Here is a 27,627-nt window from a genome sequence, read left to right as displayed (position 1 = left end):
AATACACAGCAAAATATGGGGACCCAAAACAACTCTATGGGTGTTAATTTCAACCCTTTGAAAGTGTCTCATGGGGTCCACTCAAAACAGAGTTAAATCAACACTTTCAAAAGGGTTGGCACATTGACACCGAAGTAAGGGTTAATTTTAACTCTGGGCAGAGTTAAAATATGTACCTATATTTAACACCCCCTGGTGTAATATATTGTTATTTTATTCAACTCTCTTGAGTGTAAATATGGTAAAAAGGTCAAATAGACTGTAAATTACAAAAGAAAAAACATTTTATTTGAAAACATTCACCACTTCAACAATTCATTCAGTTTTTAAAATGCAACAATGTCAAATATGCTTTAAATGTTTTATTAGTACAGACAGTATCAACAAAATATGTATGACCAGTGCTCAAAAAGGCTGTTTCGGTCCTTTGGTCCAAACTTGATGTTTCATCAGTGCAATTTGAAAGTTCAATATAGCGTCACTCATAGTTTTCTTCTGAACGCATAGTTTTCTTCTGAAATTACATTTTAAACAACTTGGCGTGCAAATCTTTCACTTCTGGTGTTTCCTTGGTCCTCCATATCAAACACAGCAGTTTAAATGAAGGTACAAATGCTGTAAACTTGTGTGAAAACAAACTGGAGCTAGGAAATCTCATCAAACATGTCCTGTGAATGAAGTGCTTCCCAGCCACAGGATGACCTTTCTATCCATGACGATCGCTCGTCTGGTGGTTCCTGATGCACGGATATAGGGTGATGCTCATCTAAGAACTCTTCAAGACTCCAGCATGACTAAGAAAAATGTTTGAAAACAAATTGCAATCAAATTCTATGATATATTTAAAAGAACATTTAAAGTAAATGAAACATTCAAGAAATCAAAACTCACATTTTGAAAATCTTCATGTTGATCCACAACTTAACTCTCCCTGCTGGTTGAGGTGACAGGATATGGAAAAGTAGAAAAAAACACATATATCACTGTTGGATCTCCAAAAACAATTAGGTTAACCACTATGGCTAGAACTGGAAAAACAGGCAGCTGTCTGTCCAGAATCCTGAATTTAACAAAACACTTGGAGCAAAATTTAGAGGAGCTTAAAATCTTTTATATCATTTAGTGATGCTGACTTCCCCAAAATATTGGCCACAGTGTAAAAAATATTCATAAACTTACAGTTTTCTGTAAGCGTGTGCGTGCATGTGTGTGTGTGTGTGTGTGTGTGTGTGTGTGTGTGTGTGTGTGTGTGTGTGTGTGTGTGTGTGCGTGCGTGTTTCTTTACCAGATTCAACTTGTTAGGCCCTTTCAGGTCCAGTATTGACGCCACGTTTCCTGGAGTCTAGCAGATGTTTCAGGTCCAAATATAATCTAAAATATTAGGATAAGCAGAAGAGGAAAAGTGCAAAGCAGAGCAAAACATTATTTAAGTAACAGTTCACCCACAATACAAAACTTATCACCTTCATGTCATTTGTTATTCTCTAATGCTCTAATACCCTCTCAGCTTATTGTGAAACAAATACAGAACTTTATCAAACATACCTTCATTAGTATCACCACATATGACCAAGAAGGTGTGCTTGGTCATTTCACCAACTCTGGAAATACACCATCCGTCTCTAATCAGCCAATCGTCACAGGGTCTTGTGTTATTGTATAGAGAACTGTGGCTGTTAAAAAACAACAACACATTAGTATCTAACACATACGCATAACCTTCAGATAAAAAAGAGAGATAAACATCACAAAGTATGCCTCACACTTTTTCAGATATCTTTTGATTCAGATGTTGATTATTGAAAATAAATCTACAAATGAAACCTGTATCATCATTAGGCTGCTCAAATATGAATCAGTTGATTAATTTTACAGACAGGTGGCTGTTTACAACGCACTAAATTGTCTTTAATAAAACGGAAATGTTGTGTACAGTACATGCTAAGTTTAGCCTATAGTTTTAAGCACAATATCATGTGGGAGAAAAAGCTTGACTAAGATGTTCCTGACTACAGAGATAGCCTAACTTACTAACGTCAGACATCCCGAGTTAGGAAAAGTCATTTTCGGGGGATACAGAGTTGATTTGCGGGAGGTAGCGGGAGAGATGAGTTGCGCGCGACGCACCTAAAGAGCGGTGGGGGTGACTTGCGCGCGACGTACCTGAAGAGCTGGGAGGGATGCGGTGGAGAGGGGTGTGCAAAGTGTTTAATGACCGGGCGGGAGACGCGCGATTTCCAGGAGATTATCATTCATTTGCGGGCATCTACTTGGGCATCTGAGAGTCTCTGTGCATTTGCGGGATAACGTTAACGTTAGTCCCGCAACTTCCGGGAGACTTCTGTAACGTCAAATGTCTGATAAAGTGCAAACGCGGTCATTTAAAGACATTAATGTTAACATTCCGACTTTAATGGTTGTCAACACTTAACGTTAATATAATTCAAGCGTAACTGTTACGTTATCACACGAGTCTATGGACTAACGGTAAGGTTATATGGACGGCCACGAATGAACCAGTTTAAAAGGGCCGCGGTGTTTAAAATAACCAAATTAACGTACACGAATAACAAACGATCATATGTTTCAGTCAGGAAGCCTTTTACAAGTAAGCATGTTCATTTACTCACCAGATATGTTTTAGAAACTCTCCAGAGCTCATGGAAACCGTCCTGTGTTGCCGTTAGCATCCGGGCAGAGTAGGCTAGGCTGCTCCGGGGATTCCCTCGCTAGTTTGCTTCGAATTAAAGGAGAAGTGTCGATTTTATTTTATAGATGGGTAACAACGCACAAAATGGCATTAAGCGTGACAGAAATGTGTTGAACATGTACATTTGATGTTTTTATGCACTATGTATGCGTGAGCATATATAAAAACATTCTTGAAAAGAAGTCAATAGTAATGCAGTTAAGCTAGATAACGTTACACAAACGACCATGAATGAACCGCAGAAGTTTAAAATTGTCACTCCATTCTAAAGTTATTAACTTAACAATATGTTTACAACTGTATTTCCTTAAAGAAAGTCAGTAAAATACCAACATTTAGGTAGTTTGACTCACCAGTTGCTGTTCTAAACCTCAGATGGAAAATGGCGTCTGGAAAATTCTTCATAGACTGGGGCTCCATGAATTCCCGGATGTTGGAAATAACACCACCAAGTGTTGAAAAGATAACTCCTTGATTTCGCACTGAATAAAATCAATTTTAACTCTTATTATATTCATTTATCAAAATCTAACTCTTTAACGTCAACACTTTACTCTGAAACGCTTCAACACCGAGAATTTAACTCTGATGAATTTGCTGTGTAGATAATTTAATAAATAATATGAATAATACTTGATATAGTTACTGTTTTTACATTACTGTGAGGGTTGGGTTTAGGGTTGGGGTGGGCGTAGATGTTATTAAAATACATTTATTGGGTAATTTGATAAATAATGTAAATAATTCTTGTTAACCTCTGGCATCTGTATCCCTTCTAGCAGCAACCCTACCCCCTTAAATTTTTTTTCCTGACTTCAGGTCACATGGAATGCCTTTAGGGTGGGGCTATCAGTGCATGTCTTGTTTCTGCGCTGCCTCTGGGAGGCAGTGATTTAAACTAATATGATATGATTCCATCTGTAGAAATTAGTTCCTCTTTTTAATTTTCATTGGCCATCTTAAAACATTTTGGCGCAGAGTAATCCTCTACAACTCCCTGAGTACAAACTGGCAATCAAATCTTCCTCCATTTTGTTAGCAACGCTCATTTTTCAGCGGTCCATTCAGTTCTTAAAGGACAAAATCATGCACCACCCTACATTTTAGGACTGCATATTTTATTTTTCTGCAACAAATATTGCCATATGAAGACGATGTTTCACAAGATGGCTTGAATAGCTTTATTTGACAGTATTCAGGTACGTCAGAAATCAAGAAATAATGTTTTATTTTTTTACCTTCAGAAGAAACAAGTCAACCCGAAGAGTTCTGCCAATGGGGTTAGTAAAATAATATAGTTTTTGCTTTAAAATGTAGATATTTGGACTAGAAACAAGACGAAAATATGTAAATAATATTAATTAATTTTAAATATAACTAATGAAATATAATAAATCTATATTACACCTCCAAAATGAATTTTTTCTGGGCCCAAATGTTTTAAACTCTCTTGAAATGCTCAGTCACAGGCCTTAAAATCACATGCTAACAATAAACTTTCACTCTATTATGGTTAAATGCAGCAGTGGTCCTATGATTTTCAGTTCCTGGGTAACTATAATTCAGACAGAACATTGCAGACCCTGTGATGTGACTATTGCAGATGCACACATTGCGATTTACAATATATTGTGCAACCCTACTCATTTTTTTTTCTCATTTCAGAAACGGTTTAATTTAAAGAAGATCCCGATATGGGAGAAAAGGTCAAATTAACCTCCATTTCATGACGACTTCTCAGATCAGAAGAACTAGCGCTGCTTACCTCTGTGTCCAAGCATGAATTCTCCTTCAAACTGAGCCATGTCAAGTGCTTGTCTTTGTTCGCTGTCTAATTCTGCCCACTGCTCCTCTGTCACGGCACACGCCTGTTCAGAGCTCAGCCAGGACAGCTGTGTGGCACTGAATACCACCTGAAACAATGAGAGTCATGTTTAATAAACAACATTTTAGGGTCGCCAACCTGATTTTACCAAGTAAGACATGTTCTTGGATTAACATCTACGTTGATCCTGGAACAACATTTCAATCAGCCAATCAGAATTAAGACATATGTTTATTGTTTATGTTAGGTTTAGGCTTATGGTTAGGTCCAACTATTTTTCCTCTTTTGGGGAATAATTTACTATTATGGTTGGGTTTAGGGGTAGGGAATATGTATGGATTACATTTTCTCTTACAAAAATTATGATCCTGGATCAACATAGAACCAGGATCGCATCGTACTTGGCAAAATCATGATGTGTGTTTTAGAGCTTTCCTTTCATTTTTCATTAGTCTACAGCACAGGTGTCAAACTCAGTTCCAAAAGGGCCGCAGCTCAGCACAGTTTAGTTCCAACCCTAATTAAACACACCTGATCAGACTAATTGAGTCCTTCAGGCTTGTTTGAAACCTACAGGTAAGTGTGTTGGAGCAGGGTTGGAACTAAACTGTGCAGGGCTTCGGCCCTTTTGCATTTACATTTAGTCATTTAGCAGACGCTTTTATCCAAAGCGACTTACAAATGAGGACAAAGAAGCAATTTACACAACTAAGAGCAACAATGAATAAGTGCTATATGCAAGTTTCAGGTCTGTAAAGTCTAAGAAGGGAAGTATTAGTATTATTATTATTATTATTTTTTTTTTGGGGTACAGTTAGTGTGATATTCAGAGAGGCAATTGCAGATTAGGAAGTGAAGTGGAGACTAAATAGTTGAGTTTTTAGTCGTTTCTTGAAAGTAGCGAGTGACTCTGCCGTTCTGATGCAGTTAGGGAGTTCATTCCACCAACTGGGCAGATTGAGCGTGAGCATGAGCGAAAGTGATTTCTTCCCTCTTTGGGATGGAACCACGAGGCGACGTTCATTCACAGAACGCAAGTTTCTGGAGGGCACATAGATCTGCAGAAGTGAGAGCAGATAAGAAGGAGCAAGGCCAGATGTCACTTTGTAGGCAAACATCAGAGCTTTGAATTTGATGCGAGCAGCAACTGGCAGCCAGTGCAAACGGACTAGCAGCGAAGTGACATGTGCTCGTTTAGGTTCATTGAAGACCACTCGTGCTGCTGCATTCTGGAGCAGTTGAAGAGGCTTGATAGAGTTAGCTGGAACTGAGTCAGTTTTGGAACTGTTTTGGAACTGGAGTCAGTTTTGGAGTCAGTTTTGGAACTGAGTTTGACACCCCTGGTCTACAGGGTCATTTACACAAGTGCATTTTCATTTAAAAAAAATATAGCTTCTGTTAAGATTATAGCAGGTTGTAGACATTTTCGACTCATGAAATTTGAACGTACTGAAAAGCTTAAGACCCTATTTTAGTTTGATAACGCTGGAGTTCAGTTTTAGTATAGATAGACTAAAACACAGACTTTTGAATACATGCATGTGCAGACCCAGTGCCAGAATAGCTTAATTGTTGGGCAATTGTAATCCCATGGGGGCACAACTAGACCTGATGACTGGTTTGGTCCCTCCTTGGGTCTCATTTCTAAACGGAGAACATGTGGAACTTAAAGTAAACTCTTATTAAACATTCATTCATTCTTTTTGACTTAGTCCTTTTATTAATCAAGGGTTGCCACAGTGGAATGAACCTCCAACTTATCCAGCATATGTTTCACGCAGCGGATGCCCTTCAAGCTGCAACCCATCACTGAAAAACATACATAACCACTCATTCACACACATAGACCAATTTAGCTTATTCAATTCACCTATAAACCCATTCAACACGGGGACAGCATGCAAACTCCACACAGAAATTCTTATTAAACATAATTGACTTAGTATTGGCTTAATTAAATCACTTTATCAGCATTTAAGACATAATCGGGAATTACTGAATTAAAATTTATTCTGGCGTATGTTAGGAAGGTTTCTATGCCAAGTATTAAAAATGAGACCCCTAGACCATTTATTTATTTATTATTATTAATTAACACTCACTAGCCACTTTATTAGGTACACCTGTCCAAATGACTGTTAACACAAATTGGTCAGAACAAGAGAAAATACACAGTTAGCAGAACGCACATGTCCAACCTTGAGGCAGATGGGCTACAGCAGCAGAAAACCACATTGGGTGCCACTCCTGTCAGCTAGGAACAGGACACTGGGACTACAAATTCACACAGGCTCACCAAAATTGGACAATAGAAGATTGAAAAAATGTTGCCTGGTCTGATGAGTCTTGATTTCTGCTGCAACATTCGGATGGTAGGGTCAGAATTTGGCGTCAAGAACATGAAAGCATGGATCCATCCGGCCTTATATCAATCGTTCAGACTAGTGGTGGTGGTGTAATGGTGCGGGGGATATTTTCTTGCCACACTTTGGGCCCATTAGTACCAATTGAGCATCGTGTCAACACCACAGCCTACCAGAGTTTAGTTGAGTTTAGGCCTCCACAGTCACCAGATTCTCAATCCAATAGAGCACCTTTGGGATATGATGGAACGGGGGTTTCACATCATGGATGCACAGCCGACAAATCTGCAGTAACTGTGTGATGCTATCATGTCAATATGGAGCAAAATCTCTGAGGAATTTTCCAGTACCTTTAAGGATTAAGGCAGTTCTGAAGGTAAAAGGGGGTTCAACACTATACTAGTAAGGTGTACCTAATAAAGTGGCCAATAAGTGTATATTACTGCCTGTCCGAAACAAACATATTTCAATATTAAATAGGCTAATAATCAGGGGGATTATTAATTACTGTTCTTCGCCACTCTGCCACCACTACATTCCTTTATAGGATTGATTAAGAAAGTCTGATTTACTACACATGGTATTCGCCTTTGAGTGGACTTTTCCGCTTATAGCCTGTGAGATTTCATTGTAGGAATCAATGTTTACAACCTCTTAGAATGAAAAATTCCATCAATGAAATGCAACCAAGTTCCTTATATTCTATGGCACTTTTGTATAGTTTTTATACTATAGTATAAAAATAACTAAAGAATACTGGGGTCTGTGGGGTAGTATACAATTTTGGTCAACTAAATTATGTGAGAATGAGAGTGTGTATGAGTGTTTCCCAGTCCTGAGATGCAGCTAGAAGGGCATCCACAGCATAAAACATATGCCAGAGTAATTGGCGGTTCATTCTGCTGTGGCGACCCCTGATAAATCAGGGACTAAGCCGAAAGATAGTGAGTGAGTGGGTTTTCGCAATCAATTCATGTTTATCACACAGGTTTGGTGGACTAAACCAGTGTTTCTCAACCATGTTGCAGGAGGACCACCAGTTCTGCACATTTCCATGTCTCCTAAACCAAACACACCTGATTCAGATCATGAGCTCATTAGCAGAGACTGGAAGACCTGTATTGGGTGTGACAGGCAAAGAAGACATCCAAAACATGCAGTGCTGCTAGTCCTCCAACGTGGTTGAGAAACACTGCACTAAACAACAGAAATGAACAACAGAAACCCACAGCAATACAGGGGGAATATACTAAATCCACACAGAAACACTAACTGGTACAGCTGGGACTCGAACCAGCGACCTTCTTGTTGTAATGCGACAGTGCTAAGCCGTCGTGCCGCCCCACTAACACATCTTAAACCAAATTAATATGACTTGCAATAAAACATACAAAGTGTAGTCTGCCATAGTAAGGTTGTACGAACCATTATAATGCAGTCATAAATAATGAATGAAAACACTCACAGCCAATTTTCGTGGTGGTATCAGGGATATTGCTGCTGGCGTCAGTCCTTCCACTTGCTCTTTTATAAGTGCAGACAATACCATGTCCTCCAGCCCGGCTGTGAACAGAGAATCCAGTTTGTCTTATTCTCTTTATGAGCTTGCCCATTTTGCCATGCGTATATTGTCCGCTGAACTGATTGTAATCGAATCCACATTCAGTACCTGCCAAAGTCCCAATCTCGGTGAAGACCTCGGAGCCCCAGTTGCTGACTGGACCAAAGCCCAGAGGATTGGATATTCGTGACGTCAGCGCCTCGGTCTGCTGCTCAGAACACGGCAGTACAATCTCCCCCAGAAACAAAGCAGCAACACTATTGAACACACGACACAATGTAAAGCTCTCAAATATATCGAAGCGTATCGTATTGTGTTTGGAATCAAATCGTTTCGCCCTGACCTCAGGTTGAACGGGTCAAGTCTGGATATTTCCGAAGGAGTGAAACCACAAAGCAAATATCCAAGAGAGACGAGCTCCACAACACCAAGTTCTTCAGGTTTCCATTTAAGTCTCTTCATTATGCCAAGAACAACTGCTCTCATCTGTAAAATAACGAACTAGAAGTGATGCAGTTTCCTCCGTTTAAAGGGATAGTTCACACAAAACTGAAAATTCTGTCATTGTTTACTCACTCTTCACTTGTTCCAAACCTGTTTGCATGTCCTTATTCTGTTAAACACTAAAGAACAAAGTTTCTGCAGGTTTTAAAGTCAAATAAGGTCTTTATAAGACCTTTTTAAAACCACAAAGAATGAAATTTCAGACTTATACAGTGCTAAACGCCAAGGCTTTTTCCAAAAGTTTTATTGAGATGGATTGTTAGTGATTAGGTGTTGACTTGTTTGGATAGCTTTGCGAGGACATAGGAAAATTAAGACCCGGTTAAAATCATTTAACTCTTATGTATTGTTAGGGATGTTTTCCTCCACTCTGGGGTGACTTTGAGTCTTGGGGTGCTTTCACACTTGGACCGTACCCAAGTTCGATTGTCCCCCCTTGCCACCTTCTCGGTTGGTTTGTGTTCACACTGTCTTTTTTCCTTCTGAACCTCGGTAAGCTTGCATCATCGAGCTACTGTTGTGTGTGCTGCTGTTGCTAGCTGACGGACACGAAAGCAAAGCGCCAAAATGGAAAGACGTCCGCACATTGTGGTCGTTCTGCTTTTACAGATTTTTTTGGTTTTGGACAAACAAACTCGCGTCTATCAGCCGCAAAAATATTATAATGGCTCAGAACATCACGCAATGTCTGCAGAAGCTGTTTTTGGAGGAGACAAGCAGACATCATCACTGTGTTTGCCCTGGCTCAGTCCCGCTTGTTGCCAAGGTACAGTACATGATATGCACCCACACACGCACGCACACACACACACATACACACACACACACACACACACACACACACACACTAATGAACATTATGAAAACTGTAGTTTGTTGTACTATTGGAAGTTCACTTCCATTATTTGGTGCGATTGCATTCATACCAGAAGTGAACCGTACCAGATTTCGTGTGAACCGTACCCCAGACTAGAGATCTGCGCGGGACTAAATTTAAAATACCGCTCCCACCAGGTTTTAGTACGAACATTTGTTGTCCCACTGCCCATCCCGCCCCGTTTTCCTCCCGCCACGCCCATTCCCACTAACGGAGGAGGGGGGACAAAACCGAACAAAGCCAAAAACCACCCAGCTATACAGATTCCAGACAGCCTATAACAAGCTTTCTGTATAAACACACACACACACACACACAGACAGCACCAAGCTCTCTGTCTCATTTACATTTACATTTACATTTAGTCATTTAGCAGACGCTTTTATCCAAAGCGACTTACAAATGAGTACAAGGAAGCAATTTACACAACTAAGAGCAACAATGAATAAGTACTAAAGGCAAGTTTCAGGTCTGTAAAGTCTAAGAAGGGAAGTGTTAGTAATTTTTTTTTTTTTTTTGTACAGTTACTGTGATATTCAAATAGGCAATTGCAGATTAGGAAGTGAAGTGGAGACTAAATAGTTGAGTTTTTAGTCGTTTCTTGAAAATAGCGAGTGACTCTGCTGTTCAGATGCAGTTAGGGAGTTCATTCCACCAACTGGGCAGATTGAGCGTGAGCGTTCGCGAAAGTGATTTTTTCCTCTTTGGGATGGAACCACGAGGCGACGTTCATTCACAGAACGCAAGTTTCTGGAGGGCACATAGATCTGCAGAAGTGAGTGCAGATAAGAAGGTGCTAGGCCAGAAGTCACTTTGTAGGCAAACATCAGAGTTTTGAATTTGATGCGAGCAGCAACTGGCAGCCAGTGCAAACGGACTAGCAGCGGAGTGACATGTGCTCGTTTAGGTTCATTGAAGACAACTCGTGCTGCTGCATTCTGGAGCAGTTGAAGAGGCTTGATAGAGTTAGCTGGAAGCCCAGCTAGTAGAGAGTTGCAGTAATCCAGTTTGGAGAGAACAAGAGCTTGAACAAGGAGTTGAGCTGCATGTTCAGATAAGAAGGGTCGGATCTTTCTGATGTTATAGAGTGCAAATCTGCACGATCGAGCAGTTCTAGAAATGTGGTCAGAGAAGTTTAGTTGGTCATCAATCGTTACTCCAAGGCTTTTCACCATTTTGGATGCAGTAATGGTTGCCCCATCCATCTGGATTGAAAAGTTATGGTGTAGAGTCGGGTTGGCAGAAACTACAAGCATTTCCGTTTTTGTGAGGTTCAGCTGAAGATGATGATCTTTCATCCAGTGTGAAATATCCAACAGGCAGGCTGAGATACGAGCTGGAACCGAGGGATCATCAGGATGAAAAGAGAGGTATAGCTGGGTGTCATCAGCATAGCAGTGGTAGGAGAATCCATGTCTCTGGATGACTGGTCCTAGAGATGATGTGTAGATGGAGAAGAGAAGTGGCCCAAGAACAGAGCCTTGAGGTACCCCAGTGTTTAGATGCTGTAGGTTGGACACCTCTCCCCTCCAAGACACCCTGAATGACCTGTCAGAGAGGTAAGATCTGAACCATTGTATAACAGTGCCCGCAACGCCCAGTGACTCAAGCGTAGATAGCAGGATCTGGTGGTTGACAGTGTCAAAAGCAGCTGACAAATCCAGCAAAATGAGGACTGATGATTTAGAGTCTGCTTTAGCCAGTCTGAGATCCTCCACGACCGAGAGCAGGGCAGTCTCAGTTGAGTGGCCTTTCTTAAAGCCGGATTGCTTGTTGTCCATGAGATTGTTTTGAGTAAGAAAGTCCAGGACTTGATTGAACACTACTTTCTCCAGAATCTTGGCCATGAATGGAAGCAGGGATACTGGTCTGTAGTTTTCAAGTAGCGTATGGTCCAGGTTGGGTTTCTTTAGCAGTGGGGTTACCCTAGCCTGCTTAAATGTAGTGGGGAATAAACCAGAGTCAAGAGATGTGTTAATTATGTGAGTCAGTGTTGGTATGACTGCAGGAGAGATGGCTTGCAAGAGATGAGAGGGAATGGGATCGAGTGGACAGGTGGTTGCATGGCTAGATAGCACAAGTTTGGACACCTCAGACTCAGAGAGCTGAGAAAAAGAGGTGAGTGTGTGTGGTGTTGGTGTTGTATCTTGCGTGTTTGTTGTAGGTGCAGCAAATTGAGCACTGATTTTTGCAGTTTTGGTGCAGAAGAATGTAGCAAAGTCATCAGTAGTAAGTGTGGAGGATGCGGGTGGAGGAGGAGGATAGAGGAGGGAGGAAAATGTTTTAAAAAGTAGGCGAGGATTAGTAGCATTGTTGATTTTCAGACGGTAATACGTCTGCTTTGCAGAAGTAACCTCAGCTGAGAAAGAGGACAGAAGAGTTTGGTATGTTATTCACACAAATACACACACACATAGACAGCGACAAACAAGCGAAACGCAGCATCACGCTCTCTCATTCATCTCATTCACACACATACATACGCGTGCTCAGGAGTCGGGAGCGATATTGTTACATCACCCGCTCCTGTTCAAATTACACCAGTTACCGACCGCTCCCGCGATTTATTTGGAAATGCAGACCTCTTCCCCAGACCACCTCTTTCACGGTTCCCGGGTGCGCACTTGAGTTCAAAAGACACGTTCACACTAGCTAGCCGTACTCTGACATTAAATGAAGCCGTGTGCAAACCAAAAGTGCTAGTGTGAAAGTACCCTTAATTTGGCCATAACTTTTTCCGTTTCAGCTAGTAGAATGATTTTGGTGACAAATCTTATTTTGACACATATTTTGAGAAAATGCTCATAAATACTCATAAATACTCTCTTGGCAAATTCACTACCCTTTTGTTACGTTTAAGATGAAAACATCCACTGAATTAAACTGCTGTTACATTTTTTTCATAAATGTGTTAATCAACTACAGTCCTGATCAAAACTACCAAATTGCTTAGAAAATTCCAGGATTTTAACTCTTTAATTGTCAAAAAATTATAAATAGTATCACTGATTTGGCGAGTAAAACACACAAAATGACGTATTTTTAATATAAAAGTAATTGTGGACTGGATATTTTTTACTTTTTATCAAAGTCTTGGACGTAAATCAACATTGCCTTTGATGCATTGTTTTTGCTTTATTTTTATTTTTTCTCCCTTGACTTCCAAGATAACCACATTTGTTTAATTGCAAATTCATGCCACGATATATAATCATGCATTCTTGATTGTTGGTGCCTTTACCTGCTGGGAAGAGGTAAAATTTGTAATTTTACTGTTGATCATCAGTTGGCACCATTAACCCTTTAGATAGACATGTGCAAAAAAAGCTTAGTTCTGGGTTTTATAGAGTAAACCAGCTAATTAAAGTGTATGTAAGTCTTTGAATGTGAAAGTGTGAAAGTGGTCTTTGCGCAACTGCCTTGATGTGAGTGAGAATATTAAAATATGCATCTAAGCTCTCAGAACTACATGAAGTAAACAAAGACTGTGTATTTATGCACAATCAGATGTGGTTATAATGGAAGTCAATGGGGCAAAAACCTCCACCAACAGTAAATTAAGGAGAAAAAATTAAAATCTAACAATGCATCAAAGCCAAGAGTGATCAAAGATAAAAAAGTCCCGTCCACAATTACTTTTAATATTAAAAATACGTCATTTTGTGTGTGTGTGTGTGTGTGTGTGTGTTTTTTTTCATCAAATCAGTGACATCATTATGAATTTGACAATTCATAATGATGACAAGTAATTTTTGAAAGCATTTAGTAATTTTGATCAGGACTGAGGTTGATTAACAGATTTATGCAAAAAAATCGGATGCATTTTTTACAGCAGGGTTACAAAGGTTAAGAAGGACAATACAATATTTCAGAGACTTTAATACTTTGTAAGGCCTAAAATTTAGTTTTCGAAATTTAAAACATTTTAAGATTCCACAAACATCCTGAAAGAAGATACTGTATGTTAAAGAAAGCTTGAAACCTATAACCATTAACTTCCATAGTATTAGTTTATCTTAATTATTTCGTACTTTTCAGCTTTCCTCAGCATAGCTTTTTTATTTTTGAATAGAATATTAAAACCTGTAAAGGTTTGGAACCCCTTGAGGGTGAGTAAATAGTGAGCAAAATGTTCATTATTGGGTGAACAATCCCTTTAAGTTTCGAATTAAATTCAAGTCAATCTTTAAAAAATAGAATAAAAACACATACTTTCTTAGCGTTCCACCCATTGAGGTCCCCAAGATGGGCTACTACACCCAAACTGGACAGATTGACAGCTTGTAGCTCTCTTTCGCCCATTTCAGTCACTATACAACCCAGTTCCAACACCTGTTCTGGTTTAAGCTGCTTCACTGGTTTATACACCTAAGAGAATGATTGTTGTGTGAGATTTTAAGTTCATTTCATAATCACTGAACAGCATTTGGTGTACAAATGTCTTAACTGGTCTGAGTTCCATCCAAAGTGCTTCACGTTGCTCGTCGTCAAGTGTGTCATCCTGGCCGATGAACTCAACACAAGTCTTCAGCTCTCTCCTCTTCATTCGTTTTAGCTGATAGGACCTCCAGGCCGAGGGAAATGTCCCTTTAATGTCTGCACAGCTTGGGATGGGCCCTAGTAAAGAAACAATATATGGTTTACGGCAGCGGTTCTCAAGCCTGGTCCTCACGACCCCCCCGCTCTGCTCTGTATGTTAATCTCAATACTGTAGAAGTTTGTTCCATTTAACTGCAAGTGCCCTGCAAAGTAGACATTACAGGATATTCTGTCATGATTACATTTCGAAAGAAGCGTGTATTGAATTGAATTTATTGAATGGGATAGCCTCTTGAGATGAATCATCTCATTTTCGAGGGGGTCCCTAAAATTCAACAATTCAAACTAGTGATGGATTGTTCTTGAACGATTCATTCATTTTGAACAAATCTTATATGTGACTTGAGAACGTTGAGTCCTCACAGGGAGTTATTAGTTCATTGCACAGGTGGGGGTGATTAGTTCCTTTTTGAGTTTTCGATCGGGTTTGAGTGGTTAATTCATCCCGTGAAAGACAGAAGCCAATCATATGTAACCAGAGCCGGAAAAAGATTTGATCCGTTCATTTGATTTGAGTGCTCAGTTTGAGTCATCTCTTTACATGCTGTCAAAAACCTGAAGACTCAAAAGGTGAACTAATCATAGGTCCTTTCGGTTCAGGTTGTGTGCATTGGTCAAGCTTATATGGGACTGTCAGTGTCTTGTGAACAAATGCCTCAAATTTAAAAATTACACAAAACTCCGGAGAAAATGTGGGTAGTGTGGTGACGCAATGACGAATTATGTAAAACGGGATTATGAAAGGAACATTCAACAAACAACCCATGTAAACACCTTAATCATATTATTGTCTTATTCAGATTAAGCAAATAATTTGATTTCTGTGTCCACAACTAGCTTTCTAGTTATGACTTGTTTGTAGTGTGATCAACGTTTGGGCTAGTTGTAGATGTGTTTGGAAGCAACTCGTATTGTTTTAGTAAGATTTTAGTAAATTGAACGTAATGATTTGTTCATCTCGATGAACGAGACTCAAGGGTCCTAGTCAGTAGGTGCTTTCTACTTCAACCATGGGTGCAACTGGTGATTAACGAGATTAGCCGAGCGCAGGCGGGGGAGAAGTTGAAAATGTAATGTAATGTAATATAATGTAATGTGTATTTATATAGCGCATTTATTGTGTATGGCCGTACACCCAAATCACTTCACAATCATGAGGGGGGTCTCTCCACACCACCACCAGTGTGCAGCATCCACTTGGATGATGCGACGGCTGCCACAGGACAACGGCGCCAGTGCGCTCACCACACACCAGCTATTGGTGGAGAGGAGAGACAGTGATAGAGCCAATTCGGTGGAAGGGGATGATTGGGAGGCCATGATCGTAAGGGCCGATAGAGGGACTTTGGCCAGGACACCGAGGTTACACCCCTGCACTTTCACAAGAAGTGCCATGGGATTTTTAATGACCACAGAGAGTCAGGACCTCGGTTTAACGTCTCATCCGAAAGACGGCACTCACTGACAGTGTAGTGTCCCCTTAACTTTTACTGGGGCATTAGGACTCACACAGACCACAGGTTGAGCGCCCCCTGCTGGCCTCACTAACACCGCTTCCAACAGTAACCTAGTGTTCCCTAGTGGTCTCCCATCCAGGTACTGACCAGGCTCAGCTCTGCTTAGCTTCAGTGAGTAACCGGTCTTGGGCTGCAGGGTGACATGGCTGTGGCTGTGAAATGGAGCCGGACACTTCGGTGCTCAAAGTTGCAGCAGTCATGATGATCAATCACATGTCATCATCATCATTTTTAAAAATTTTTTAAATAAGAACAACAAAAGATTTACAATACAAATAAAACAATACAGTCTCTACAGACTATAGTTCATTTTTAAGCAATAAGCGAATTATGAATTAAATATATAACAAATGCATGAGAGAAATAAGAGGAAACGAGGGTAATATAAACAAAAACGAATAGCCTATTAAATACAAAGCAATAAGCATGAGTTTAAACATCACTCTAGGCTAATAATTCTTGAATATGCTTAAAGGAGGTTTACATTTATTTACATGTATAGATATAAAACTTTCCAAAATATATTAATGTAAAACCCAAAACAAGGTGTTTTGATTAAGTCTTAAACAATGATTAAGATTATTTTGGATAATAAAAGCATTTTCCTAATATAAGTAAGCTACACTTTAGCAAGTTACATCAATGTCATTTGTAAAACATGCATAAATGGCTAGACTGGAAATATTTAAGATGTGACTTTTATGAAAACTCATGATTACAGTACACCTTTCATAATTCTGTAATAAGTTTCATCTAAAGATGCTGCAAACAAATGAGCTCTCACATCCTCCGCTCGTTTTGCACCTGCACTGTGGAGAGCATCCTGACTGGCTGTATCACCACCTGGTATGGAAACAGCACCAGCAGCAATCGCAAAGGCCTACATAGGATTGTGCGAGCTGCTGGACGCGTAGTAGGAGGTGACCCTCCCTCCCTTCAGGACATCTACACCAGTTGGTGCATGAGGAAAGCCAAGAGAATTATCAGCGACTTCAGCCACTCAAGCCATAGACTTTTCTCTCTGTTACCCTCAGGCAGACAGCATCCGGTCACGCACTAGCTGGCTAAAGAAAAGTTTCTTCCCTCAGACTTTTAGGCTGACAAACACTTAACACACCCCACGCAGACTCTTCCATACCCCTCACTGCACACCATCGATATGTAGCATGCATTGCAATTTAACCAATTCATACTTGAAACAATACTGCCTACAACTATGCATAACCTATTCATTGTACATATCACTGTCAATTTTACATTGTCCTGTTTTTTTGGCAGTATGCTGTTGTATTTTGCTCTGTCTGTATTTTGCACTGTCATTGTATTTGCACTGTTACATCTGTATTTTGTACAGTCTGGAGCCAGCACCTAAGCTTTTTACTCATCATAGCACACGTGCTGCTGATGATGTGTCAATAAAAGTGATTTGATTTGATTTGAAACAGTGTAGTGCAAATCTTTGTTTTAAAATGAAGAAAACTTCAAGTTCAGACGACTTTCTGTGTGCAGGGGGTAGAAAGCACTGAACACTAACGTCAATTGAAACAGTTTTTTTTCTTAAAGCTCTCTTATAACTTAATTATTATCAAAATCAGGAGTCATGAACTACCTCGTTTTTTTATTTGTACTCTTCTTCTGTTTGTCTACTTATATTGTTACCAAGATTTCTCTATCAAAAACATCATAATTTTGAAATAATTGAGTATTTTTCTGAATTGTTTTTGACCCTAATCGGCAAAACACTGTTTAAATGGGCATGGTTGATTTAGACTCTGATTTAGACCCATTGTTCTGATTGGCTGACAGTTTTGCATATCAAAAGAGCTAAACAGGAAGTGAAGTACAAGTGAGCATCAACAATCATCATCATCATCAAAAGTCATTTAACTTGGCGGCCATGTTTGAAACAGGCATCAAATTCTATAAAATTGTTTGCTAAGTTTACGATTAAATATCATATCAGGAATCACCAATAACATTAAACAACAACTGTCTCTTTAGTTTCATTTTTAAACGTTCGAATCACACAAAATCAGCAGAAACTCACATCTGGTCTGATCCCCTCCCCCAGAGAATCATCAGTCTATATCGATGATTGGCTCCTGTGCTAGAAGGCGGGGCTTCATTCTCCGTTATGTATTTTATAGTCTTTGGCATCAATCATCAGTGGAGGCAAAGCTTATCCACTGGTTTTGTCAGACATCCTTTAAAATAAGCTGATATTAGAAGAACCACAATGTGTTGAGCTCTGAAACTTGCAGGATGTTTTTATAGTATTTTGAGATCTTATATGTCAAAATCAAGGAAACATCAAGGAAATTTTGGTTTCTTATCTCATCCCCCATTTAAACAACAGAGACATGCATAATGTCAAAGACTATAGAATACACAAGACATGTCACTTGTATACTTTTGAATAGGAAAAAAGAGTAACGGTCAATATGGCGAATGAAGAACAGCAGCCAATCATCGATTGTTATAGTCTGACGATTCTCTGCAGGAGAGGATCAGACCAGACGTGAGTTTCTGCAGATTTTGTGTGATTCGAATGTTTAAAAATTAAACTAAAGTTGTTTTTAATTGTATTGGTGATTCTAATATGATATTTAATCATTAGCTTAGCAAGAAATTTTGGAGAATTTGATGTTTCCCCATTCAAACACAATGTTGTGTTTGAGACCGAGAGATGTTTCAAAGATGGCTATCGAGTGAAATGACTTGCCTTAAAGGGAGCTGAGCGAGGGGTCGCAATGACCAGAAATGAGAACCACTGGTTTACAGTACCTCTCTAAAGGGAACATCTGAGGGATTCTGTGAATGAACACAGAACACGACTCACCGCGTCTCATCCACCATCGACCTTTAATGATCCTGTGGATGAGGACGTTCATCTTTTCTCGTAATCCCTTTAAGTCCCAGCAAGCTTCTCCCAGTTCGCTGTTTTTCCAAATCCACTGGCTCATCAGAACCTGCTCAACCGTGTCTTTACCTAAATCACCCTTGAAGGGAAAATGTAGGTTTAACGTGATGATATACTGAGCCTTTGGTGTTAGGTTGTGTTCACACTTGGCAGGTTTGACTAAAACAAACTTTTGTGCGATGGCTTTATTAGTGTAGGTTGTATGAATACGTATAAACGCTGCCATCCAAAACCTGGAGTGTACCAAATGAGCGGTCCAAAACAACTAAAAAGATGTCTAAATGAACTTAACTGAGATATGAATGCAACATATAGTGTAACGACATTTAAACAATCCAAAAAACAGGATAGCACAAGATGGGTCATGCTTAGCACAAAGCATTTTTAAATCTGTGAGTTTGGACTGTCAGAAATGGCAGTATGAGTGTTAAACAAACAATAGGACCAATGTTTTCTTTTGTCCAGATAAAACAAATAAGACAACAGTACCTTTAAGTGTGAACACACAACTTAAAAGTCCTCAACAAATCAAACACTGAATGAAGTATTCAGCATATATATTTTTAAATAAATGTATCTTCAAGATGTCTACTAAAAGTAAATGACATTCTCTTCTGATCTGAAATCAGCTCGCTTAAGCAATTTACACTCACCAGCCACTTTATTAGGTACACCTTACTAGTACTGGGTTGGACCTTCTTTTGTCTTCAGACCTGCCTTTGTGGGATAGATTAAACAAGGTACTGGAAATATTCCTCAGAGATTTTGGTCCATATTGACATAATAGCATCACACAGTTGCTGCAGATTTCTGAATGTGTGAATCTCTTGTTCCATCATATCCCAAAGGTGGTCTATTGGATTGAGATATGGTGACTGTGGAGGCCATTTGAGTACAGTGAACTCATTAGCCCCTTTTCACACAGACCTTTCCGGAAAATTACCAGCAATTTTTAGGAAAGTTCTGTATGTGTGAACAGGCCCTTTTTGAAAATACCAGTAAACTCTTAACGGCAATTTTCAGGAAAGAGAAGTTGTAACATTACAGGTAATTTGCTGCGCTGTGTGAATGCAGAGGGAAGATTGCCAGAAAGAGCGCGTGCACGTCTAGGACGTGCTGACGTAAGACGTCTAGAACAGTCAGACGAATTCACAGCCGAGTGGTTTATGAAAATAAAAACCTTTGAATATTTTTCAAGACACCTTTAGCTGCTAGATGTCAGTCAGATAACATTTCTATGTTCCTTCTTAATGCCAACTGTGTAAATAATTATCAATAAGATGCTTATGATAAGCCGTTGTTTGTTTACCTTCAAGTTCTGCTTCCTTCAGTTGCTTTGAGCATCGCGTGTGCCTGTGAAGCAGCCCGTGAGCGCCAGGCTGCCAGCACACACACATATCATGTACATCTCAACATGTGAAAGTGTTCCTCTATGTTTCCATCTAAGCTGTTCACAATACTTCTCCTCCATCCACAGAGTTTGTAATGTAGTCAAATGTTTACAAACACATTCTGATGTCAGAATTTATCGGTATTTTGGAGTGGATGTGTGAATGGTCTTTACCGGAACAATCCCGTAACGTCCTCGCCTGTGTGAACAGCGCTTTTTTGAACTTACCGGTAAAGTCGTTCTGTAAATTCTCTGTATATTTACCAGTCTCACTGTGTGAAAGGGGCTATTGTCATGTTCAAGAAACCAGTCTGAGATTATTTACGCTTTATGATATGGCGTGTTATCCTGCAGGAAGTAGCCATCACAAGATGAGTACACTGTGGTCATAAAGCAATGGACATGGCTAGCAACAATATCAGGTAGGCTGTGGTGTTGACATGAGGCTCAGTTGGTACTAATGGGCCTAAAGTGTGGCAGGAATATACCCCCAACACCATTACACCACCACCAGCCTGAACCGTTGATACAAGACAGGATGGATCCATGCTCTCATGTTGCTGACGCCAAATTCTAAGCTTGAATGTCGCAGCAGAAATCGAGACTCATCAGAGCAGGCAACGTTTTTCCAATCTTCTATTGTCTAATTTTGGTCAGCCTGTGCAAATTGTAGCCTCAGTTTCCTGTTCTTAGCTGACAGGAGTGGCACCCGGAGTGGTCTTCTGCTGTTGTAGCCCATCTGCTTCAAGGTTGGGTGTGTTGTGCGTTCAGGGATGCTCTTCTGCATAACTCGGTTGTAACTAATGCTTATTTGAGTACTGTTACCTTTCTATCAACTTAAACCAGTCTGGCCATTCTCCTCTGACCTCTGGCATCAACAAGGCAAATTGCGCCCACAGAACTGCCGCTCACTGGATATTTTCTCTTTTTCAAACCATTCTCTGTAAACCCTAGAGATGGGTGTGCATGAAAATCCGAGTAGATCAGCAGTTTCTGAAATACTCAGACCAGCATGTCTAGCACCAACAACCATGCCACATACAAAGTCACTCAAATCTCCTTTCTTCCCTATTCTGATGCTCGGTTTGAACTGCAGCAGATCATCTTGACCATGTCTACAAGCCTAAATGCATTGAGTTGCTGCCATGCAATTGGCTGATTAGAAATTTGCGTTAATGAGCAGATGTACAAGTGTACCTAATTAAGTGGCTAGTGAGTGTATTTTTTTTATTGCCTACAAAAGAAACCATTGTTATACAATGATTTACCTAATTACCATAATTACTCTAATTAACCCTGTTAAGCCTTTAAATGTCACTTTAAGTTGAATACTAGTATCTTGAAACATATCTATATCTAAAATATTATTTACTGTCATCATGACAAAGATAAAATAAATGAGTTATTAAAATTATTATGTTTAGAAGTCTGTGAAAAAAAATCTTCTCTCCGTTTAACAGAAATTGGAGAAAAAATATACAGGGGGCTGAAAATTCTGACTTCAACTGTACATCAAAAAAAAAAAGGAAAATTAAATGGTCACAACTTTACTTTCATGCAGACTTCAATAACAATGCTTGTGTTTTGTGCTTACCAGTGGTAATGATCTGATCTGCTGAGGTGAAAGTGTGAACAGAAGTCTTCCCACATGCTCGACATCTCCAACCGTCCATGTTTTTGGTTCTCTATTTCAAACCACAGAAACACTGTCAGATTCCCAGCAAAAAAAAGTAATTTGTATTTTGCTTGCACAACGCATAAACACAACATTTTGCAGCTGCTGTCAGAACAGAGAGGATGTCAACAACATGAAAATGGAATAAATTCGCCTCAGGTCTCACCCCAGCATGCTCTTCTCTGTAAGCAAAGCTGATATTTGTCGGAAGGTGTCAGAGGGCAGGCAATATTGTTTGAGCTCCTCCAGTCGCAGTTTCAGAGCATCTCTGTCGATGTCATCTAACACATCCCTGTCCAGAAAGGGCAGAAGAGGGCCGAGGATGTCCAAGGAGACTCCGGTGAGGCCATCATCAGAGATGCCCTTTAAAAAGATATTGAAGAATTGGATGAAAGCAGAACAAGAATGTGTTTTATCAAAGTCTGCAAAACCTGAGTGACATACATTCCTGTTCAAAAATGTAAAGTTGTGGGTTTTTTTACATTTATGCAATGATTGATACCTGAAGAGTTCAGATGTAAAAGCCTCTAAATGCCATCTGAAATGTTCGTCTAAAGATAGCATTTATTTTTTTCAGGTTTCTATGATCCGTATGTTCACTTTTATGGTAAAGAATATGTTCTTTCACAGCCTTTAAATTGAAATAACTGATCATAAATACTGGATGTTGAGTATAATGCAAATTTTAAAAGAAAATGTCGGACAGCACTTAAGAGGTTTTTGCTCTTCACTTGTACTCAGCACAAACGACAGAAAGTTACAACAGGGTGCCCAAACTTTTTCTTATAAATAAATAAATAAATAAATAAATAAATAAATAAATAAGCAAGCTCCAATATAAAGGCAATAACTACGACAAAGACAAAGCCCCTAACAGCCTTTCAAAGATCAAGTATGTATGTTTCAATTAATGCCCAGGTCTGTTGGAAAACGTCTGATTTCAACAGCAAATCTGCAATCATTTTCTCATATATATATATATATACAGTTGAAGTCAGAATTATTAGCCCCCCTTTGATTTTTTTTCTTCTTTTTTAAATATTTCCCAAATAATGTTTAACAGAGCAAGAAAATTTTCACAGCATGACTGATAATATTTTCCCTTTTGGAGAAAGTCTTATTTGTTTTATCTCGGCTAGAATAAAAGTAGTTCTTAATTTTTTAAACACTATTTTAAGGACAAAATTATTAGCCCCTTTCAGCAAATTTTTTTTTCAACTGTCTACAGAATAAACCACCATTATACAATAACTTGCCTAATAACCCTAACCTGCCTAGTTAACCTAATTAACCTAGTTAAGCCTTTAAATGTCACTTTAAGCTGTATAGAAGTGTCTTGAAAAATATCTAGTAAAATATTATTTACTGTCATCATGGCAAAGATAAAAGAAATCAGTTATTAGAGATGAGTTATTAAAACTATAATGTTTAGAAAAGTGTTGAAAAAAAATCTCTCCGTTGAATAGAAATTGGGGAAAAAATAAACAGGGGTTCTAATAATTCAGGGGGGCTAATAATTCTGACTTCAACTGTATATCTGTTTCGACCTCTGTGTCCATTCTGTCTTAGTAGGTTGGCGGGTCTTCATCCAGTTCACTGTATTTATTTTCCTAGCTATTATTAATAATATATGTACTGCAAATAGGTGAGACTTACTGAATTGATCAGGGATAAAGCCATCAAGCAGATAAAAATACTGGGTGGATTGGTATGTCATATCCTAAGACTCTTCTAATGTCCCTGTTAACCTCCTGCTAATACACTTGTATTTTGGGACATTCCCAAAATATGTGAAGGATGTCAATCTGATGTTTTGAAATCAAAGTAGTCAATTGATGTCAAATTGATTTGCATTTGTGACATGCTTTTGATCATCAAGTTGAACTGAGAGCAAACATGTGTTTTTTACAAAATATTTGCTGTTATTTCAACATTTTTTAAAGCAGTTTCCACAAAAACAATATTAAGCAACTCAACCTAATATTTTTAGTATGTTGTGAAATGTTTACCTTAACATAAAATCAGTAAGTTTTGTGAATGTGACACTAAAAAGCAACGTAATGGCTGCTTTTATAGAAACATTTTAATGTATAACATATTAAACAGAAAAGAAATAATATGTCTATGTCTGGTACAAGCTTAAAAATACCATGGTACTCCAAAATGTTTCAACTATTATACCCTGTTAAAAGTTTTATATTGTAGTAACATTTCACAAAGCTACTGTTTCCACTGTATTTATATCCAATGTGCTCATAAAGGATTCAGTGATGAAATGTTGAAGATCTGCAATAATTCCAGTCTTACGAGTACGTCAATAGCTTTCTCTGCCAGAGCCGTTTGTTTGTGTCGTGGAAGCTGCAGGAAGTCAATGAAGTGTTGTCGAACATGCTCCAGTACGCCTATGAGTGAGGAGTTAGACAGGTGCTCCATCATGGTCAACCTTTGAGACCAAATACAACAATAAGTCCCTGCAAGTAAGAAGAAGAGCAAAACAAACAAAAGGATTGTGGGTAGCACAGAATTGATCTCACGGTAAGCTTGCAGCAAATGAGGGGTCCAAGTCGTTCAGATCAATATCAGGCTGTTGCTGTAACTCCAACACAATGCATTTCCTCTGTGGAAACATAAAATTTGATGGAATCATAAAATGTCGTTGCATGTTTGATGCAGAGACACCAAAAGGGATTTTTTAGTAGGTGAGACATGCATTTTAATAATGAAACATTATTTCTCCACCAAACAATTTTGTGTTTAATAGATGTCTAATAGATTAGACAGACTTCACACCTATACTACCTGACAAAAGTCTTGTCGCCTATTTAAGTTTTAGGAGCAACAAATAATAACTTGACTTCTAGTTGATCATTTGGCATCAGAAGTGGCTTAAATGAAAGGCAAAGGCCTCTAGATTACGCTTATTTTACCAAAATAAAATATGATCATGCCTTGATTTTTTTAATTTTTATAATTCAACTTTTTTATTGTTCAACAGCAGTGGTGGAAAGAGTACTGAAAAATCATACTTAAGTAAAAGTACCATTACTTGCCTAAAAATGTTACACCTGGCTCAAGGATGTAACATAATGAGGGAGACGACAAGGAGAAGTATAATCAAAAAGAATATTTATTTAGCTCAATTTAAATTATATAATCAAAATATCAGTATCAGTATGTTCAATCAGTGTGAAATGCAAATGAATGGATGCTGTAAATGTTGTCAGTGATAATGTATGGATGCGAAACAAAGCATAAAGGCCAAATAGGAGCGCGGCTCTGGCCAACTGCCAAGTGAATGGACAGCGGCCCCGACAAACTCTCTGCCGGGGTTTAAATAAGGGCGCTGACCAGCATCAGGTGCGCTGAAGGCACGCCCCCAATCTGGAATCAAAATCAAAGACACAAAACAACAACGCAGTCCTAACAATGATCATGCCTTGATTTTTTTAATTTTTATAATTCAACTTTTTTATTGTTCAACAGCAGTGGTGGAAAGAGTACTGAAAAATCATACTTAAGTAAAAGTACCATTACTTGCCTAAAAATTTGGTGCAAGTAGAGTAAAAGTATCTGTTGTAAATATTACTCAAAGTATGAGTAAAAAGTATCCCTTTTAAAAGTACTCAAGAGTAGTGAGTAATGAGTATTACGCTGTAAAAAGCTGATGCATTTACATCTAGCTTGTGGATGTGTGTAAATGTAACATTCTGTAATTCTGTAATAGTTATTGCCCAGGAGGCACACAACATCATAAGAGGTTAATACTAGCTTAGATTTAGGTTTTTTAAGTCAGGCGATGGCGAGGCAGTGGTGCAATAGGTAGTGCTGTCGCCTCACAGCAAGAAGGTCGCTGGTTCGAACCTCAGTTCAGTTGGCGTTTCTGTGTGGAGTTTGCATGTTCTCCCTGCCTTCGCGTGGGTTTCCTCCGGGTGCTCCGGTTTCCCCCACAGTCCAAAGACATGTGGTACAGGTGAATTGGGTAGGCTAAATTGTCCATAGTGTATGAGTGTGTGTATAAATGAGTATGTGGATGTTTCCCAGAGATGGGTTGCGGCTGGAAGGGCATCCGCCGCGTAAAAACTTGCTGGATATGTTGGCGGTTCATTCCGCTGTGGCGACCCCGGATTAATAAAGGGACTAAGTCGACAAGAAAATGAATTAATGAATGAAAGTCAGGCGATTAAAATTCAATGTCTAGTCAGCGTCAATGGACTACGTTATTTTGATGTCAAATGATGTTGATATTTGGTCGATTTTAGGTTGTGTTGGAAAGTCACCAAAATCCAACATCAAGCCAACATCTTAAACCAACGTCATTGATGTTAGATATTGACATTTGTTTGGCAGGTATGGCAACCAACATCCAACGTCTGATAGACGTCATAGTGGTAACGTCCACACAACACCAAGCTGTAACATCATTAGACATTGATATTTGGTTGATTTTAGGTTAAACGTTGAACATTGATGTAGGCCTGACACTAAGTTCTGACGTCAAATCGATTTTCATTTCCAAACAAAATGCAACTTCCCCATGACATTAGGGTATAACATCTACCTGACCTCATGTTGACATCTTGTGCCTGCTGGGTGTTTAAGGCCATTTCGGTCATCATACAGTAAACATCCGCCATCTTCTCATCAGTGACATGCATCTTAACAGTCTCTGGGTCAATGCGTGTAAAGATTTTGCATATCTTCTTGGACACTTTTAATGCTTTCAAGCAGTTTGCTGCATTTATAAACCGCCCATGGCTTGAGGTAGTTCATTATGATGCGATTTACCTTCTATGTGTGATTTGATTGGACGGGAATCACAGGACTGATTTTTCTAATCCCCATAGACAAGAAAAAATAAAGTAGTGAGTGCAGGTTGAAGGAAAGTAGTGGAGTAAAAGTACCAATACCGCACTATAAATGTACTCAAGGGAAAGTAAAAGTACACATTTATAAAACGACTTAGTAAATTACAATTCCTGAGAAAAACTACTCTATTACAGTAGTTTGAGTATTTGTAATTAGTTACTTTACAACACTGTTCAACAGCAAAGAAACACTTCACACTACACATACATATGATACATGTTACATATTCAGCCACCCGTAACACCAGGCAAATTCTACTAAGAAAAACAACGTATAGCAAACATATATGGAAATGTAGGTTGCGGTACGTTTTGTAAGTACATACTAATTTATCCTAATCTTAGATGTTTCCAGAGTTTATCCCATTTGTACTTCTCCCTCATTGTTCAATTTCACCAGCATACACTCATACGATTTTCGTTGGGGCCGTGGTACATTGGACCAGCTCTATACCCTCACCAGGGTGCTCGAGGGTTAATGGGAGTATGCCCATCCAGTGCACATGTGTTTTGTGGTCTTGGACATCCAGTCTGTTGTGGTGAAGAAGGAGCTGAGCCGAAAGGCAAAGCTCTCGATTTATCTGGCCAATCTACGTTCCTACTTTCACCTATTGGTCATCATGAGTTTTGGGTCATGACTGAAAGGACAAGACCTCGGATACAAGCAGGCGAAATGAGTTTCCTTCAAAGGGTGGCAGGGCGCACTCTTAAAGATAGAGTGAGGAGCTCTGACACCCGGGAGGAGCTCGGAGTAGAGCCTCTGCTCCTCCACATCGAGAGAAGTCAGCTGAGGTGGCTCGGGTTTCGGATGCCTCCTGGAC

At 39.2% G+C, this 27,627-nt stretch overlaps 1 protein-coding gene and 1 long non-coding RNA gene across 5 annotated transcripts in view; both read right to left on the bottom strand.

The window, feature by feature from the left end:
* Positions 1-27,627, bottom strand: part of LOC100004499 (stereocilin) — a 78,590-nt gene that overhangs the window by 1,232 nt on the left and 49,731 nt on the right. For all 3 annotated transcript variants that reach the window (XM_087260592.1, XM_087260593.1, XM_087260594.1), the window contains 11 exons: positions 24,476-24,558; positions 24,249-24,384; positions 22,108-22,304; positions 21,861-21,951; positions 18,796-18,955; positions 14,288-14,457; positions 14,053-14,208; positions 8,803-8,945; positions 8,568-8,716; positions 8,364-8,461; positions 4,476-4,623 (listed from right to left, as the gene is read on the bottom strand). In XM_087260592.1, coding sequence (XP_087116718.1) covers positions 4,476-4,623; positions 8,364-8,461; positions 8,568-8,716; positions 8,803-8,945; positions 14,053-14,208; positions 14,288-14,457; positions 18,796-18,955; positions 21,861-21,951; positions 22,108-22,304; positions 24,249-24,384; positions 24,476-24,558 — 1,531 coding nt within the window. The remainder of the gene's footprint in view (positions 1-4,475; positions 4,624-8,363; positions 8,462-8,567; positions 8,717-8,802; positions 8,946-14,052; positions 14,209-14,287; positions 14,458-18,795; positions 18,956-21,860; positions 21,952-22,107; positions 22,305-24,248; positions 24,385-24,475; positions 24,559-27,627) is intronic.
* On the bottom strand, positions 267-3,192 carry LOC147843060 (uncharacterized). Of its 2 annotated transcripts, none has more exons than XR_015495402.1 (6): positions 3,064-3,192; positions 2,631-2,737; positions 1,546-1,673; positions 1,286-1,371; positions 892-934; positions 267-794 (listed from the first exon to the last, which is right to left on the bottom strand). It is a non-coding gene; the product is annotated as an uncharacterized LOC147843060 (long non-coding RNA). The 2 variants fall into 2 exon arrangements; XR_015495403.1 differs by having other exon boundaries at positions 892-931.

This window comes from Danio rerio, chromosome 7, assembly GCF_052040795.2.
Source record: "Danio rerio strain M-AB ecotype USA chromosome 7, GRCz13ab, whole genome shotgun sequence".
In the NCBI taxonomy this organism is placed as follows: domain Eukaryota; kingdom Metazoa; phylum Chordata; class Actinopteri; order Cypriniformes; family Danionidae; genus Danio; species Danio rerio.
The sequence above is the reverse complement of the archived record's forward strand: the minus strand, read 5'-3'. Positions and strand labels throughout refer to the sequence as shown.